The sequence below is a fragment of the Seriola dumerili genome, unplaced genomic scaffold (genome assembly GCF_002260705.1).
Source record: "Seriola dumerili isolate Sdu_G_001 unplaced genomic scaffold, Sdu_1.0 BDQW01000230.1, whole genome shotgun sequence".
Lineage (NCBI taxonomy): Eukaryota > Metazoa > Chordata > Actinopteri > Carangiformes > Carangidae > Seriola > Seriola dumerili.
Window position 1 is genome coordinate 3890984 of NW_019174485.1, and position 16992 is coordinate 3907975.

The 16992-nt window shown below is 39.4% G+C and overlaps 2 protein-coding genes across 3 annotated transcripts; both read right to left on the minus strand.

Moving 5' to 3' along the window:
- Positions 1-504: 504 nt before the first annotated feature.
- Positions 505-4536, minus strand: LOC111229256 (sialic acid synthase-like). Its single transcript, XM_022755507.1, has 6 exons — positions 4303-4536; positions 2991-3206; positions 2813-2912; positions 2377-2531; positions 1623-1889; positions 505-1485 (listed from the first exon to the last, which is right to left on the minus strand). The coding sequence occupies exons 1-6, from the start codon at positions 4432-4434 to the stop codon at positions 1276-1278; spliced, it is 1080 nt and encodes a 359-aa protein (XP_022611228.1). The 5' UTR covers positions 4435-4536; the 3' UTR covers positions 505-1275.
- A 321-nt stretch (positions 4537-4857) lies between these two features.
- On the minus strand, positions 4858-16844 carry LOC111229269 (sialic acid synthase-like). 2 transcript variants are annotated; one of them, XM_022755526.1, is made up of 6 exons: positions 16822-16844; positions 8554-8769; positions 8213-8312; positions 7678-7832; positions 6459-6725; positions 4858-5879 (listed from the first exon to the last, which is right to left on the minus strand). In XM_022755526.1, exons 1-6 carry the CDS (start codon positions 16837-16839, stop codon positions 5694-5696), a joined length of 942 nt encoding a protein of 313 aa, XP_022611247.1. In that variant the 5' UTR covers positions 16840-16844; the 3' UTR covers positions 4858-5693. The 2 variants fall into 2 exon arrangements, with proteins under 2 accessions (XP_022611247.1, XP_022611246.1); XM_022755525.1 differs by lacking the exon at positions 16822-16844 and adding an exon at positions 8947-9198.
- Positions 16845-16992: the final 148 nt, after the last annotated feature.

The following is a 16992-nucleotide window of genomic DNA, read 5'->3' on the forward strand; positions in this document are numbered from 1 at the left end:
TAATATACACTTAGTTAATTTACACTTATTTTTGCATCTGGTGTCATTGACCACTCTGGTGTTAGAGAGGTTACAGTTCTCATCGGGAGTAACTTCATTGCAATTGGAGGCAAAATCTCATCATAACAGGAGGGAGACATCTGCATTTAGCATCATGACCTCTGCAGTACTGGAGCTAAAAGTATAACTGTCAATGAGGATGGTATTTGGCAACATCACTGTCTTTGTATGTCTCTTCATATCCACACAGATCACCTGATCCATCAAAAATAAATAGTTCAAGAACTAAAATCATGTATACTTACCGAGACAATGCACACACCACTTTCCTTTATGTTTTTGTAATACAGTATGTACTAGTATTATATGCTACATAGTATAATAAATGGTAATGCTACTATACAGAATATATTATCTACATATAAAGAACCTGCCATGACAGTTAGAGTACTTTTATGCACGCTTAACACCGGCTAAAGACCAAAGCAATGCTGCAAAGAGATTTTGATATATGATTGAAAATTGATATTTTATTTGGAGGCTTCATCTTTTCAGATTATCATAAGATTTCTCAACATTCAGTTTCAACATTTTCCACATGCTGACAACATCCTTAAATGATGGTTAGTGGACCGTGTTGGTGCCAGAAATAAAGACAGAAGAAGCCTGGTTGATGACAAAAATAAGGTTAAACAGCAAGTACAAAAACTAACTCATTTTGATTAAGTCATTCTGGTTCTGGCCGACAATCCTGACAGCTCAGTGAGCAGGTACAAAAAGAATACACTGACCGTGTACAGTGCAAAGTATATTTAGATAACAGTAACAACTGGCTTTTGTGCGACCTCAGTAAAGAACTGCACAAGAACAAAAAGCTGGAACTACTACCGAGCCTCTTGTAAGATAATGGTAGGTTGATTAAAGAGCCTGTTTGCCAGAGCTTGTGTATTATGTAAGTAATAAGTGGCTTTTAGAAAATTAAAAAATGCTTTGGCAATGAAGAGCTGAGGGGGGTGGGGGGGTGTTCAGAGCACAGGAACTGTGATGATATTCAAACTATCAGACTCTAATACAATCTCCAATTACAGTATGGTCCGTGACTTGAATGTCAGAGATCTCAGCAGCACCGAACAAAATTACCATCACACTCCTGCAGGTGTCATCTTGAGCTCCTTCAGATTTATCCCCAGAGGAAACAATTCAATTTCCAAATTAAGTGCCTTTTTTTCTTTTCTTCTTTTTTTTTTAAACTCATTTTAAACCTCTCTTCCATCCTCAGCACTTAGCCCTCTTTCCGTAGCTGTCCACCACCCCTGGCGTGACGCTGTCGTCCTCCTCCACGTCCTCCGACACGGTCTTACCGACCAGCTGGAAGATGTCTTCAGCTGCAACTCCCATGGGATCAGCCACTTTTACTGCCAACATGTCCACAGTCAGGACGGTTCCTCTGGGGATTTTTACTTTTGCCACCACTGACTTCCCCAACTAGTGGAAAAAGAAAGAGGGGAGAGACATTAGTTAGCATAAAGTTGAAAAAAAATTAGGAAAAGTAACAGCTCAAATATCTTCTTAAACTTTTCTGACCCTAACCCTTATTTTCTTGAAGAAAGAGGAATTCTAACCTTATCATGGCATGGCTTTTCGCAGGGCAGCATCTGCTTGAGGCCGCTGCCCAGTGCCCTCTCCACCAGTCGGATGGAGCGGACCAGCTCAGTCAGCTCAGAGGGCTCCAGTGAGGCTGCGTGGTCACTTCCTTTCCACGTCTTGTCCAAGGTTATGTGACGCTCGATGACCTTTGCCCCAAGAGCAACGGCCGCCACCGAAATACTGATCCCAGACTCGTGTCCCGAGTAGCCAATGGGAATATCAGGAAATTCCTTCTGGTATTCCTGTTGTGGGTGAGATACTGTTTAAAAAAATCATATGTTATGATGCTCCTATCTAATAATAAGGATATAGCCTAAGTTTGTGAACATTAATAAAAACTAATGGTTATGGTAATTCTGCCTTTTTTGCTGTAGAGTGGACAACACAACTCAGAGAAATCTGGATTTAAGGTTGTAGGATGGACTCAAATTCATACAACTTAGACAGCTTAGATTATGAACTTTATCCAGTTCAGGTTTTAAAAAAGGAAAAAAAAACTAAATTAAAAAGTATTAGGACAAAATAAATGCTTATCCTAATCCAACTTTAACACAAAAGGTATGGAAATACTTTTACTAGAATCAGCTTTCATGTCTTATATCTGGGAAGATAAACAGTAAAATTTGGATTTGGCAAAACAAATATCTTGCCATCACAACATGGACTTGTTTACTTGAACATCATCACGATGAACCAACATTTGGTAAAATCTGATTCTATTGTATTTACAGTGATCACTCTGAGGTTGACGTCTTCAGCTTCCAGAGGGTAGGCGCTGGTGCACTGCAGGATGGTGAAGTTCTGGTTGTGCTCTTTCACCGTCTTGTAGACCCGACGCATCGTCTCCATGGACTGCATCCCACTGGACACCACCATGGGACGTCCTGACACACACAAGAGGGCAAAAATATAATTAACATCATGTTAATGAGCATGAGCAGAAGGCAAATTGCTATGGCAACACTTTTTTTTACTCTCAGAGAGTCCCAGGAGTTCAAGCAGGAATGTCAAGGAAGAGCAGTCTGAATAAGAATCATACACTAGACACTTGTGGCTTGTTTGCTCATCAAAAGGCACATCAGCCCGACTGATAGGGAGCACATTCAAGGTTTAGATCTCTTTGCTTATGGTCAACATTTTTCCAGTAACAACAGTTCACGCTCACCCTTCTTGGCAGTCTTCTCCAGATAGGGGAAGTTGTTGGTGTCTCCAGATCCCACTTTGAAGAAAGGCACATTGAGCTCATGGAGAAACTCCACTGCCATCTAAAGACAGAATGAGTTATGGTTAAACTTCAACTTAAACCTGATTGAAATGTCATGAAACCTCTCTATCTTTCTTACCTCGTCCATCCCTGAGGCAGTGAAGAAGATCCCCACTTCCTCTGCATATTTCTGCAGTTCCCTGTATTGCTCGTGGCTAAACTCTAGATGGCGCTTGTGTTCACCGTATGTTTTCCCCCATGAGTGTTTGGAGGTGTAGGGGCGCTCCAAGGCTCGCTTGTTGAACTTGTACTCTAATTCACTCTTCTGGAATTTGGCGCAGTCGGCACCACAGTCCTGTGAAGGTGGATATAAGTGAGAGCTAAAAAGAAGATGAAGCCTTTAAATCAAACTAAGTAGTGATGATTTATTTTAAGGGATTCCAATAATTTTTTTGAATACAAGTGATATATAACTGTAAATTCAGAAGATGGTGCTAGAGATCACAAAGAGATAACAAGAGCTTCCTACTAGGTCAGCTGAACACAATATGATGTTTTTTGTTTAAAAGCAAATACACAAATCAACATGTATGGAAAATAAAATTCACAATACTAAACTAACATTGGATTAATATATTTACAGCCCTGACAGGCTGCAATACCTGTCAAAACAAAGCAATACTTAGACTATAAAGGAGATGTCATACTGAAGCTTTTGGCTTTATTTCTGAATTTCTTTTTTTTTTTAATGTACATTTAATGTCTTTCCACTGCTGCACAAAACTACAGCCAGAAACCAAACCACCAACGGCACCAGTACACTCCATGCATCTATCCCTTTTTATTGAACTGAAGGCAGATAGCATCATTACCGTTTCTTTTATGTAGCCCAAGGCTGCAACATACTGTGGCTTTGTATAATTATATACATGGTTTTAAGTCAGCAGCCACACCTACCAGTACCTGGGACTAAGGTGAAAATCAGACATATTATCTTATCTATAATGTCGAAAAAACTGGCATGTACAATGGCGTCACGTGAATATAGTAGTCTAGTAAGGCCACTTTTATTACTACTATGTGCCATGCATAAATTTACACGCCAGACTCCATTCACAAATCCGGCGATTTATCATTCTACTACATGGCTCGACATCCTGTTACAAAAGTCCTTTACAGCCAATTGCATACAGCTAGTAGCCTGCATTAAACACCCCATTATATGCATAACTATTGATTCAAGTTTTAAGCTCGATAAACATACACTAGCTATGTTTATATTTTATTCAAATTAACGATTCAGAGGAGGAAGCTGTGGCGAGCAAGATTGTAAATTGGACGTCATGTCATTCCTGAGTGTGTGCACGCGTGCGAGCAAGCTGTAAAACGAGAGAAAGGAAAAATATTCAAAATAAACTAATACGTTGTTGCGTGTGTTTTTTTTTAATTACCTTTGCCATCTTGATCATTTTCTTGGCAATCTCGATGTCTCCCTGGTGGTTTTGTCCAATTTCAGCTATGATGAAGCATGGATGGTTACCTCCGATCATTCTACCGGGACACAGCTCAAACTTTAAAGGCATTTTGTTCACAAGAATGGAAACGAAGAGCAACCAGTTAAAATAATTCCTTCACAGAAGACTGTGGTGAGTTGTCTCTGGGAAAAGCCGACCGGAACAGTTTATGCGCTGCACATCCGGGATGTGGGAGGACTTCCTCTTTCGTAGTGAACCATAAATTAAAGCACACAGTACAGGTGAAAAGGTGGACGAAGAAAATGGTAGTCATTCCAGTTTTTGATCTTAAAATGCAAAATGTATAAACTCTAAAACTGAAACTAAATAAAACCATTAGTTGACAATTTTACACAAAATTTAGTTTAAACATAGTCTTGACATGTACTGTAAGTAAGGTGAGACTGGAAAACCCCCAAATCAAATTTGAAAAGATAGAGCATTGTTAAATAAAAATAAAGTAAGCTTATTGAGATCAATTTTATTTGATAGATGAACAACACAGAAACATTAATTACTATTACAGGACCACATCTGGCACCCTTGAAATCAACAGAGATTGCAAGAGAAATCCGAACACCATTTGTCTGTAAATTCCCCACAAATACACTATACATATATAGGCACTGCATGTGATTAAAGAGTAGCCTATATATTCAAACATGTAATCACACATCACACTTTCATGATCATGATTTACTGCTGGAGAAATTAGGCAGGGACAGATCATTCCAAACAGAGATGATGTTACCATTGAATGAGGGAATTTTACAAGCCAGCTGTGATGCAAATGTAGCTGACCAGCTGATAACCAGCTAATATTTGCATGCATTCTCATTGACATGCAGATGTGCCCAACATTTATCTTGTTAAAGTTGTACAAATCACACTACAGCCATGCAACTCCACTTTTTGGCTTTTACTGTGAGAATATGTTTTCATTATGTTAGAATATGTTATTGTGTTAATCCAGAGTTCTGAACTGAGGTGCATAACTGGCTTGGCAATACTACACAAATACATTTCACAACAACACACCCCTTTTAAATAAACTGTCAACATCACTGCTTGAGTAATTTTAATTTTTCTATTCAGACCTGTTCAGCCTGAGTGTAATTTGCCTTTCAAACCTCTTGTCTTTCTCTTTCACTCAAAAGTCCTAATCCTCAGTTTTTCTTTTTGGCATCCCTATCATTCGCTCTTCTGTATCTCTTTCTGTTCACAATGTCAATCTCACTGTAAATCATTTACCTGTGTGCCTCTCTCTCTGCCTCTCATTCTCTCTCCTTCTATCCCTCTCTCTGTCTGTCTGCCTCTCTCTCTCTCCCTTATTCTATCATGTTTGCCAAGATGCTGTCATCCTCCTCCACGTCCACTTTGAGCTTCTTGCCCACAAGCTGCTGCATATTCTCTGGAGGGATGCCCTTTGGCTCACCAACCTTCACTGCGAACATGTCCAGGCTCAGAGCCACGCCTTTGCGGATGGCCACCTTGGCCACCACTGACTTGCCCAACTGGAATCAAAAAAAGAGAGGAGACAAACAAAACAAAACCATTGTCATATTATTAAAACTGACAAATTGGGAAAGGAAAAAATATTGGACCATACGATTTCCAGTGGAGCTAGTTTATATGTATCTATCTGATCATCATATCAGCTCATATCAGTTGGAGGAAATAATTTAATTATTATTTAAATCTGCTACAGTACACATCATGTTAGGAAAAATAATATTACTATTACTATTCTCTGTTTATTACTTTCACATATTTGTGTTTTTCCTGAACTAAGGTGGTGGTTGTGCACATGCAAAAAACAACAGGATAGAAACAAAGATAGCATGCACAAAGAAGTGTGTTCATGTGCCCAGAGAGTGATCTGTCACACTCTTGATGGGAGATGGCGGACCATTGTTTGCAAAGACAATTTCTTTATTATTTGAAAAAGTCCCTTTGCTTAAAACTAAAATGGGGTTATATTAAAGTTGGGGGACTTGTGAGCGACAGGTTAAAAAAAGAAAGAATGGCCAAAATGAGAGCAGCTAAAGTGGAGACACCCTGAACTTTAGCCTCTTGTATGGAATCCAACCAACCTTATCGTGGCAGCTCTTCTCACAGGGTAGCATCAGCTTGACAGGTGATCCCATCGCCACCTCCACCTGTCGGATGGCTCGGACCAGATCTGCCAGCTCTGTGGGCTGCAGGGACGCCTCATGGTCATTTCCCTTCCAGGTCTTATCCAGGGTCACGTGGCGTTCCACGACCTTTGCCCCCATCGCCACCGCGGCCACGGTGATGCAGATCCCCTGCTCGTGTCCGGAATATCCAATGGGAACATCTGGGAATTCCTTCTGGTATTCCTTCATGAGGAGAAAGGGAAGAAGTAAAAATTTATTTGCCACTAATGCTTTTAGTGTGTGTTGTGTGTATAATGCCTGTTATCTATCTGTTAGGATCAGGTCCAGTTTTCCTGTCGTCTCTGCTGTGTTCCCTTTTATCTCGTGTTCTGTTTGTCCCCAGTCCATGCTATTGGTGTGTCTTTGTGTTTGTGTGTCCCAGTGCACCTGAGTGTGGCCTCCTGAGCTTCCTTTTCCCACCAGTCTCCTTCCAACCCTGATATTCATCTTGCCATCAACTCCAGTATAAACACACTGATCTCACCATTGTTCGCCAGATTATTCAGTCACCAATAGTGGTATTTTGACACGTCCAGTTCTGTTTTTTTGCCTGCCTGCCCAGTCCTGATCCCACCTATCTGTCAGAATCCAGTCACCTGTGGCTCTCCACCTGGCTCCACTACTGCATGATCTGTCGAGGAGTCCATTTTCCCCCGCAAGTCCTTGACTACAGAGATAAACAGACTGCCCCTACACCTGGTCGTAGCCAGTTTGTCTAGTTATACGTACCATACCTTTTATCAGATTTCAACTTATGAAGCCATCCATCCTGTTTAAGAAAGGATGGGCTACACCCAAGAAGCACACGTGCTGGCACAGAGACAGAGATAATACATCTCAAGGAAGACTCACTATAGTATTTCTTATAATTCTGCAAAATGCATTAAACTGAACAGCAAGACAGTCATGTGTGATACATCACAATATCTGTGCAATTCAGCAGGGAATCATTCCTCCTAAAAAGGCAGAGCGCTTTTTACAAATGTATACTGTATTTATTCACACACACTGTGAGGAGCTTTCAGTTTGACTATTCAGTAGAGATGAGAGATGTTATCATACTGCACTCCAAACAGGGATGACTAATTGGACATGACGACTGACTGGGAGGAGACACTTGTTCTTTTGCTCTTACTGCTATCACACTGAGGTTGACATCTTTTGGATCCAGAGGGTAGGCACTGGTGCACTGCAGAAGGGTGAAGTTCTGGTTGTGCTCCTTCACCGTCTTGTAGACCCGACGTATCGTCTCCATGGACTGCATCCCAGTGGACACCACCATGGGCCTCCCTGACACAGACAGATCGGTACATAGAGAAAGTTATGATGTCTGTCATAGGATCTACCACCCTGAATTTATTTACAAAGTTTTCTTTACATTTGCAAGCTCAGCCTTGGTTTTCATGCTAAGCTATGACAGCATGCATGAACCTTTATTCATAAAACATCACTTTCATCAACATATGGTAAACAATCTGAGATTTAATGCACTGGCTTGTAACCCTCGCACACCTATTTTCTGTTAATTTTTTTCTTTTTAAAAGACGTTACAACCTGTAGATGTTGAGGAACAAGGAAAGCAACATTTAGCTGATGTTATCAGGCGAGTACCTCCGTAACATTGGTTCAGGTCAGAGTCATTTTAAGTTACATACTATACAGCTTTTTACCTTTTTTGGCAGTTTTTTCCAGATAGGGGAAGTTGTTCGCATCGCAGGAAGCAACTTTGAAGAAAGGCACATCCAGCTCATGGAGGAACTCCACAGCCATCTATGGAAATCAACGTAGTTAGAGCACAAACCTATGTATGTTCTCTGCTCTTAAGTCTTTCAATGTCCAACCTCCATAGGCTAAGTATTAGCAATTCTTTCTTCTTCTTTTCAGCCGTTGTATTTTTTTTTTTTCATCTTAAAGAATACAATAATGTGAAGAACAGCCAGTGTGCTGAAATGTATTACACTTGTCTTGTGGATTAAAGTGGACCTGGGCTGTGGATTCAAATATATGTTACCTCATCCATGCCAGAGGCTGTGAGGAAGATGCCAATCTCTGTCGCATAGATTTTCAGCTCCCGGTACTGATCATGGCTGAACTCCAAGTGACGCTTGTGTTCACCATAAGTTTTGCCCCAGGAGTGTTTTGAATTGTAGGGGCGCTCCAAGGCTCGCTTGCTGAATTTGTACTCTAATTCACTTTTCTGTAACTTAGCACAATCTGCACCACAGTCCTGAGAAGACAACGGGGCAGAGAAGAAGAGAAGAGAAGAGAAGAGAAGAGAAGAGAAGAGAAGAGAAGAGAAGAGAAGAGAAGAGAAGAGACTGGATTGATTTTGACAGCACAAAACAACATTTTTTTTAAAAATTACTATCTTCTTTATAGGCACAGTTTCACCTTTTTAATTTCCCTTTGCCATTTTTATCATTTTCTTGGCAATCTCGATGTCTCCCTGGTGGTTTTGTCCAATTTCAGCAATGATGAAGCATGGATGGTTACCTCCGATCATTCTTCCGGGACACAGCTCAAACTGCAGAGGCATTCTGGTGATATAGGTGAACTGATGAGTGAATAGCAGACAGGAGTGAGATTTTTCACAATTTCACAGGTGAGAGATGCCAAGTGAAGCGAACGTCCCTCAGGTGAAAAAATTTGCAGGAAGTCCAAGTGGTACAAAGTGCCTTTTATAGTAAGCCCGAGGAGCCCCACCTCCACAGGTGCTAAAACTACACGTAATGGAGCAGGTGTTGAATCAAACTGCAGTCAACTGAAACTAGCTCATCCCACTTCCTCTTCCTGGATTTTGCAGACTAACCGAAATGCATCCAACACAACAAAGAGTGGAGTGAGATAGGAAGAAGCTGCTTGTTTTGATATAGTTATAGTTGTATTTTGGTGGAGATCTCAGTTTTTTCCAAGACACCAAATATGTCAGTTTGAGGGAAATAAGAATAAATGAAAGCACAGATATCTGGAATATACACATTTGATATAATGGTGCATCCAGTGTCATATTGTTTGGAAAAATACTTTTTCTAACTTTAAATCTATTGGACATTTTTAAAACAACAGATACTAACAAAATAAAAACATAGAGTACAATTTTACAGCCGGGATAAATTAGTCAATAACTTCTTACTTGTGTGCCCCTTATATGTAACAAGCCATACTTTGTATCAAATTAGACAAAACTATAAATAACTTTGTTCTTTATTAGACAGTATACAAACATAGTTATACCCTATTTAAATCCAAAATAAATTATACTTAGACATTATTACACCAAATTATACTTTAATTAGAAACCAACTAGGAGACCCTAATATATGGTCTAACTGGAGTTTGTCTCTTTTCCTCCAAAGGCAAGTTTAATGTCATGACAAAGCCACAGTGCAGCACCTGATGGTGCAAAAAATGAAGACTTCTGTATGTAATTACTTTACATATGATCAAATTTATATTTGAATCAATGTAGCTGGCAGGGCTGTTGTGATGTGACTCAGACGCTCTGATGATAAACATCACATCTTTAAACATTAGTCTTTTCAGACTGTGAGGTGATTAAAATGCCAGATAGTAAGACGATCCTCACAATCAAAAAATAAGCATGGACTCACAAAACCAGATATTGTGTGGAACAGCACATGACATGAGCCTGTGCCTGTGTCATATTTCACAATGGAAATTTCAGCAATTTAAATGTAGGCCTACTGGTGTGCCAGGAATGATGTAATCTGAGGATTTTGTTATTTCATTTTTGCAAAACCTTGTTAATAACGATGCACGTTGGTTTTACTAGTTGTAATACGTTTTAGTGAGGGAAGTAGCAGCTCAAAAAGGACACAGAGAATCCAAAATGACTTGGTAGCCAAGCATGTACATCAGTACAACAGTACAACATGTACTCTCATTTTGTTTTTGGTTTCCCCTCCATTTACATTTACTGGGGCAAAACAATTTTCCCAGAAAAAAGATACCTGAAAAAACTCTCTTGACATGGGTTAGGGTTAGCTTAAAATGCAAAATGTATAAACTCCAAAACTGAAACTAAATAAAACCATTACTTGACAATTTTACACAAAATTTAGTTTAAACATAGTCTTGACATGTACTGTAAGTAAGGTGAGACTGGAAAACCCCCAAATCAAATTTGAAAAGATAGAGCATTGTTAAATAAAAATAAAGTAAGCTTATTGAGATCAATTTTATTTGATAGATGAACAACACAGAAACATTAATTACTATTACAGGACCACATCTGGCACCTTTGAAATCAACAGAGATTGCAAGAGAAATCCGAACACCATTTGTCTGTAAATTCCCCACAAATACACTATACATATATAGGCACTGCATGTGATTAAAGAGTAGCCTATATATTCAAACATGTAATCACACATCACACTTTTATCATGATTTACTGCTGGAGAAATTAGGCAGGGACAGATCATTCCAAACAGAGATGATGTTACTATTGAATGAGGGAATTTTACAAGCCAGCTGTGATGCACTTATCAGTTTGGACAGGGCTGGTGGTGCAACTATATTTCCTTTGTTTACCTGTGGCGTACAGAAAGCAAACAGTGCAAGGATGCAAATGTAGCTGACCAGCTGATACCCAGCTAATATTTGCATGCATTCTCATTGACATGCAGATGTGCCCAACATTTATCTTGTTAAAGTTGTACAAATCACACTACAGCCATGCAATTCATTTGCCACTAATGCTTTTAGTGTGTGTTGTGTGTATAATGCCTGTTATCTATCTGTTAGGATCAGGTCCCGTTTTCCTGTCGTCTCTGCTGTGTTCCCTTCCCTCTCGTGTTCTGTTTGTCCCCAGTCCATGCTATTGGTGTGTCTTTGTGTGTGTGTGTCCCAGTGCAGCTGAGTGTGGCCTCCTGAGCTTCCTTTTCCCACCAGTGTCCTTCCAAACCTGATATTCATCTTGCCATCAACACCAGTATAAACACACTGATCTCACCATTGTTCGCCAGATCATTCAGTCACCAATAGTGGTATTTTGCCACGTCCAGTTCTGTTTTTTTGCCTGCCTGCCCAGTCCTGATCCCACCTATCTGTCAGAAGGGTTAGGGTTAGTACATGCACCACAATACTGAGGCATAATTAAACCTTTGATATCCTATCACATTCAGACATTGGATTGAATGGTACATCATTGCTGAGCGTGTTTCTGATTAGNACACCAAATATGTCAGTTTGAGGGAAATAAGAATAAATGAAAGCACAGATATCTGGAATATACACATTTGATATAATGGTGCATCCAGTGTCATATTGTTTGGAAAAATACTTTTTCTAACTTTAAATCTATTGGACATTTTTAAAACAACAGATACTAACAAAATAAAAACATAGAGTACAATTTTACAGCCGGGATAAATTAGTCAATAACTTCTTACTTGTGTGCCCCTTATATGTAACAAGCCATACTTTGTATCAAATTAGACAAAACTATAAATAACTTTGTTCTTTATTAGACAGTATACAAACATAGTTATACCCTATTTAAATCCAAAATAAATTATACTTAGACATTATTACACCAAATTATACTTTAATTAGAAACCAACTAGGAGACCCTAATATATGGTCTATCTGGAGTTTGTCTCTTTTCCTCCAAAGGCAAGTTTAATGTCATGACAAAGCCACAGTGCAGCACCTGATGGTGCAAAAAATGAAGACTTCTGTATGTAATTACTTTACATATGATCAAATTTATATTTGAATCAATGTAGCTGGCAGGGCTGTTGTGATGTGACTCAGACGCTCTGATGATAAACATCACATCTTTAAACATTAGTCTTTTCAGACTGTGAGGTGATTAAAATGCCAGATAGTAAGACGATCCTCACAATCAAAAAATAAGCATGGACTCACAAAACCAGATATTGTGTGGAACAGCACATGACATGAGCCTGTGCCTGTGTCATATTTCACAATGGAAATTTCAGCAATTTAAATGTAGGCCTACTGGTGTGCCAGGAATGATGTAATCTGAGGATTTTGTTATTTCATTTTTGCAAAACCTTTATAATAACGATGCACATTGGTTTTACTAGTTGTAATACGTTTTAGTGAGGGAAGTAGCAGCTCAAAAAGGACACAGAGAATCCAAAATGACTTGGTAGCCAAGCATGTACATCAGTACAACAGTACAACATGTACTCTCATTTTGTTTTTGGTTTCCCCTCCATTTACATTTACTGGGGCAAAACAATTTTCCCAGAAAAAAGATACCTGAAAAAACTCTCTTGACATGGGTTAGGGTTAGCTTAAAATGCAAAATGTATAAACTCCAAAACTGAAACTAAATAAAACCATTACTTGACAATTTTACACAAAATTTAGTTTAAACATAGTCTTGACATGTACTGTAAGTAAGGTGAGACTGGAAAACCCCCAAATCAAATTTGAAAAGATAGAGCATTGTTAAATAAAAATAAAGTAAGCTTATTGAGATCAATTTTATTTGATAGATGAACAACACAGAAACATTAATTACTATTACAGGACCACATCTGGCACCTTTGAAATCAACAGGGGTTGCAAGAGAAATCCGAACACCATTTGTCTGTAAATTCCCCACAAATACACTATACATATATAGGCACTGCATGTGATTAAAGAGTAGCCTATATATTCAAACATGTAATCACACATCACACTTTTATCATGATTTACTGCTGGAGAAATTAGGCAGGGACAGATCATTCCAAACAGAGATGATGTTACTATTGAATGAGGGAATTTTACAAGCCAGCTGTGATGCACTTATCAGTTTGGACAGGGCTGGTGGTGCAACTATATTTCCTTTGTTTACCTGTGGCGTACAGAAAGCAAACAGTGCAAGGATGCAAATGTAGCTGACCAGCTGATACCCAGCTAATATTTGCATGCATTCTCATTGACATGCAGATGTGCCCAACATTTATCTTGTTAAAGTTGTACAAATCACACTACAGCCATGCAATTCATTTGCCACTAATGCTTTTAGTGTGTGTTGTGTGTATAATGCCTGTTATCTATCTGTTAGGATCAGGTCCCGTTTTCCTGTCGTCTCTGCTGTGTTCCCTTCCCTCTCGTGTTCTGTTTGTCCCCAGTCCATGCTATTGGTGTGTCTTTGTGTGTGTGTGTCCCAGTGCAGCTGAGTGTGGCCTCCTGAGCTTCCTTTTCCCACCAGTGTCCTTCCAAACCTGATATTCATCTTGCCATCAACACCAGTATAAACACACTGATCTCACCATTGTTCGCCAGATCATTCAGTCACCAATAGTGGTATTTTGCCACGTCCAGTTCTGTTTTTTTGCCTGCCTGCCCAGTCCTGATCCCACCTATCTGTCAGAAGGGTTAGGGTTAGTACATGCACCACAATACTGAGGCATAATTAAACCTTTGATATCCTATCACATTCAGACATTGGATTGAATGGTACATCATTGCTGAGCGTGTTTCTGATTAGCGCAAGTCCTTGACTACAGAGATAAACAGACTGCCCCTACACCTGGTCATAGCCGGTTTGTCTAGTTATACATATCAGATTTCAACTTATGAAGCCATCCATCCTGTTTAAGAAAGGATGGGCTACACCCAAGAAGCACACGTGCTGGCACAAAGACAGAGATAATACATCTCAAGGAAGACTCACTATAGTATTTCTTATAATTCTGCAAAATGCATTAAACTGAACAGCAAGACAGTCATGTGTGATACATCACAATATCTGTGCAATTCAGCAGGGAATCATTCCTCCTAAAAAGGCAGAGTGCTTTTTACAAATGTATACTGTATTTATTCACACACAGTGTGAGGAGCTTTCAGTTTGACTATTCAGTAGAGATCAGAGATGTTATCATACTGCACTCCAAACAGGGATGACTCATAGGACATGTAGCTTACATACCTGGCCTGGCATCAGTCAAAAGCCATTAAGGAAGTTCATTGTAAGGACATGCAGAGTTATGGACCCACAATTGACACTTTGCGACTCTTCCCACCATCAAACTATCAAATTGATAGGGAACAGAGACAAAGGACCCCTCTTCCACAAACAGACCATGCTTTTAGCATGTCCGAACAACACAGAACCAGACCAAAGGTCAAAGGGTCAGCTCCAGAGGATCAACCAATGGACACCAGGCAACTGGAGAATATAGGCAAAATCTCCAGTTTGTAACAATAAGACTTTGTCTAATTATATTTGATTGTTTCTTATATAGGACAAATAACAACAAAAGGACTGATTAACACTAAGGTGTGAATCCTGGCCTGTCTGTGCCATGCATGAATGCATACACACACACACACTTCCTTTGTCCCTCTCTAGATAAGAGTCATAAACTACAACCCACATTCCAATCCTGGGTAGTGACCAGCAGAACTCTCTTCACAGACACAGATCTGAGGAAGAATGTAAAATTAAATATCTAGCTGTTCTGTAACTCATGAGATGTTCCTATGCAATAGTTTAATCCCAAACTTCTATCCCATAGAATGTTTGAAATGTAACATGTAGATTTTAAGACAATGTCCTTCATGTGACCATACTGTCAGCATCCTTCACACAAGGTAACACACACTACATGACATCCAACATGTCCATATTATTATTATTACAGTCAAAGAACTGCTGTGTAATCCACATTTATAGACTATTAGCTTTGGGAAATGTTTATATTGTTGTTTGATCAATTAACCACTTGTATCATGATTAATTCCAGGTTTGAAGGATGTAATATGAACTCAACACTCCTATTACTCCTCTCTGCCATTATTAGTGCAAGTAGTTTTATATGTTATTTCATTTAATGTTTTGTGGTCATGGTGGAAGACGGCTGTGCGAGTTTATAAGTAACCTCTAGAATTAAATTTTTCCAAAGTTCAGTGGAAAATTACTCTCTTCTCCAAGTGAAAACACAGGAGAAGATGAGTGATGCCCCTGAAACATGCACCCGCCCCCCAGGGGATAAAACAGTTGTGAAAAATTCACACAAAGTCAGATGAAGAGAAGTCAGAGAAGTCAGAAAAGCCAGAAGGGTTAGAAGTCAGAAATGTTAGAAACGCGAAAAGTCAGAAACTCAGCGAGATGCTAAGAAGGAAGAAGATGCGAGAAACGAAGCTAAAAGCTAGAGGCTGAAAAGCTGAAGTTAGAAAACGATGCAGAAACTAGAAGCTGAGAACTTTGCTCAAAGCTCAGAGTCCCGGCTCAAAGCCCGGCTCTGTAGCCATCTAAACTCTTAGCTCTAAGCTGCTAGCCACAAACTCATGGCTCTTAGCCATTTTTGCACTTTTCGCGTCTTTTATTTTTCTTTGCCACAAGTTCCAAGTAACATAATTTTTGTCTACATGCGCGATCTTTTATTTTTATAAGCCAAGTCAAGACCAACTGAACCAAAACAACAGAAGAGCCTCAGAGTAATTTTGTAACTTTTAATCATCATCAAGTTTTCCTTTTTGAAGATTTTGACAACTTTAGAGTCATCTGGTCAACGCCAGTCTCCTCTAAAGTTATCCAGCCAAAGTGAAGAGCATTAGAGTTTCTTTCGCATCAACCCACAAGGGACGCCGGCAGATAACACCTCTGCACGACCGCCTGCAGAGAAGCCGAGCAGGAGAATCCACCTAGATCCCGCGTCTCCGGGGTTACCACAGCAACCACAGCCACCTGGGTTCCAGCCGAGGGTCTTCAGCTACAGTGCAACTCACAGTAGGCCGGTCTTAACACTCTGCTCATGACTGGGTTGATGTTGAAATATAGCAATATTTAACCATCAAACCTAATTCGTAGATGTAGTATCATTAGCTGTATAGCCATAGTGTATAGCCATAACATATTCTCTCCCACCATTGCCAACTTATCACACTGCTCATTTGATTATTATTTTCATCTTTATGATTATTACACCTTGCATTTACTCTGTAGATAGTAGTTTAGTTAAATAAACTCCTTTATTTACACCCAGTTGTTGTCCTGTTGAATCCATTGAATCGAGAAGTCATGGCTTCTGACAATGAAGTAATTCATTGTTGTCCTCCCAGAGGACTAGTGCCCCATTTCAATGAGAGTAAATTCTAAAATATGGCGTTAACGCTACAGACAAGACGACTGACTGGGAGGAGACACTTGTGGGGTGAAGTTCTGGTTGTGCTCCTTCACTGTCTTGTAGACCCGACGTATCGTCTCGATTGATTTTGACAGCACAAAACAACATTTTTTTTTAAAAATTACTATCTTCTTTATAGGCACAGTTTCACCTTTTTAATTTACCTTTGCCATTTTGATCATTTTCTTGGCAAAAATACTTTTTCTAACTTTAAATCTATTGGACATTTTGTATTTCTAAAGCAACAGACACTAAGAAAATAAAAACAGAGTACAATTTTACAGCCGGGATAAATTACTAATTACCGGGATAAAATGACCATTGTGGCGGCTTCA

Bases quoted from the DNA above. Each gene is read 5' to 3' on its own strand.
- LOC111229269 (XM_022755525.1), bottom strand. From the start codon at position 9,078: ATGCCTCTGCAGTTTGAGCTGTGTCCCGGAAGAATGATCGGAGGTAAC. The intron at 8,313-8,553 runs GTAACATATATT...TGATTTCCATAG, and splicing joins CAGCCTCTGGCATGGATGAG to ATGGCTGTGGAGTTCCTCCA. The intron at 7,833-8,212 runs GTAAAAAGCTGT...TGTCTGTGTCAG, and splicing joins GGAAAAAACTGCCAAAAAAG to GGAGGCCCATGGTGGTGTCC.
- LOC111229256 (XM_022755507.1), bottom strand. From the start codon at position 4,434: ATGCCTTTAAAGTTTGAGCTGTGTCCCGGTAGAATGATCGGAGGTAAC. The intron at 2,913-2,990 runs GTAAGAAAGATA...TTCTGTCTTTAG, and splicing joins CTGCCTCAGGGATGGACGAG to ATGGCAGTGGAGTTTCTCCA. The intron at 2,532-2,812 runs GTGAGCGTGAAC...TGTGTGTGTCAG, and splicing joins GGAGAAGACTGCCAAGAAGG to GACGTCCCATGGTGGTGTCC.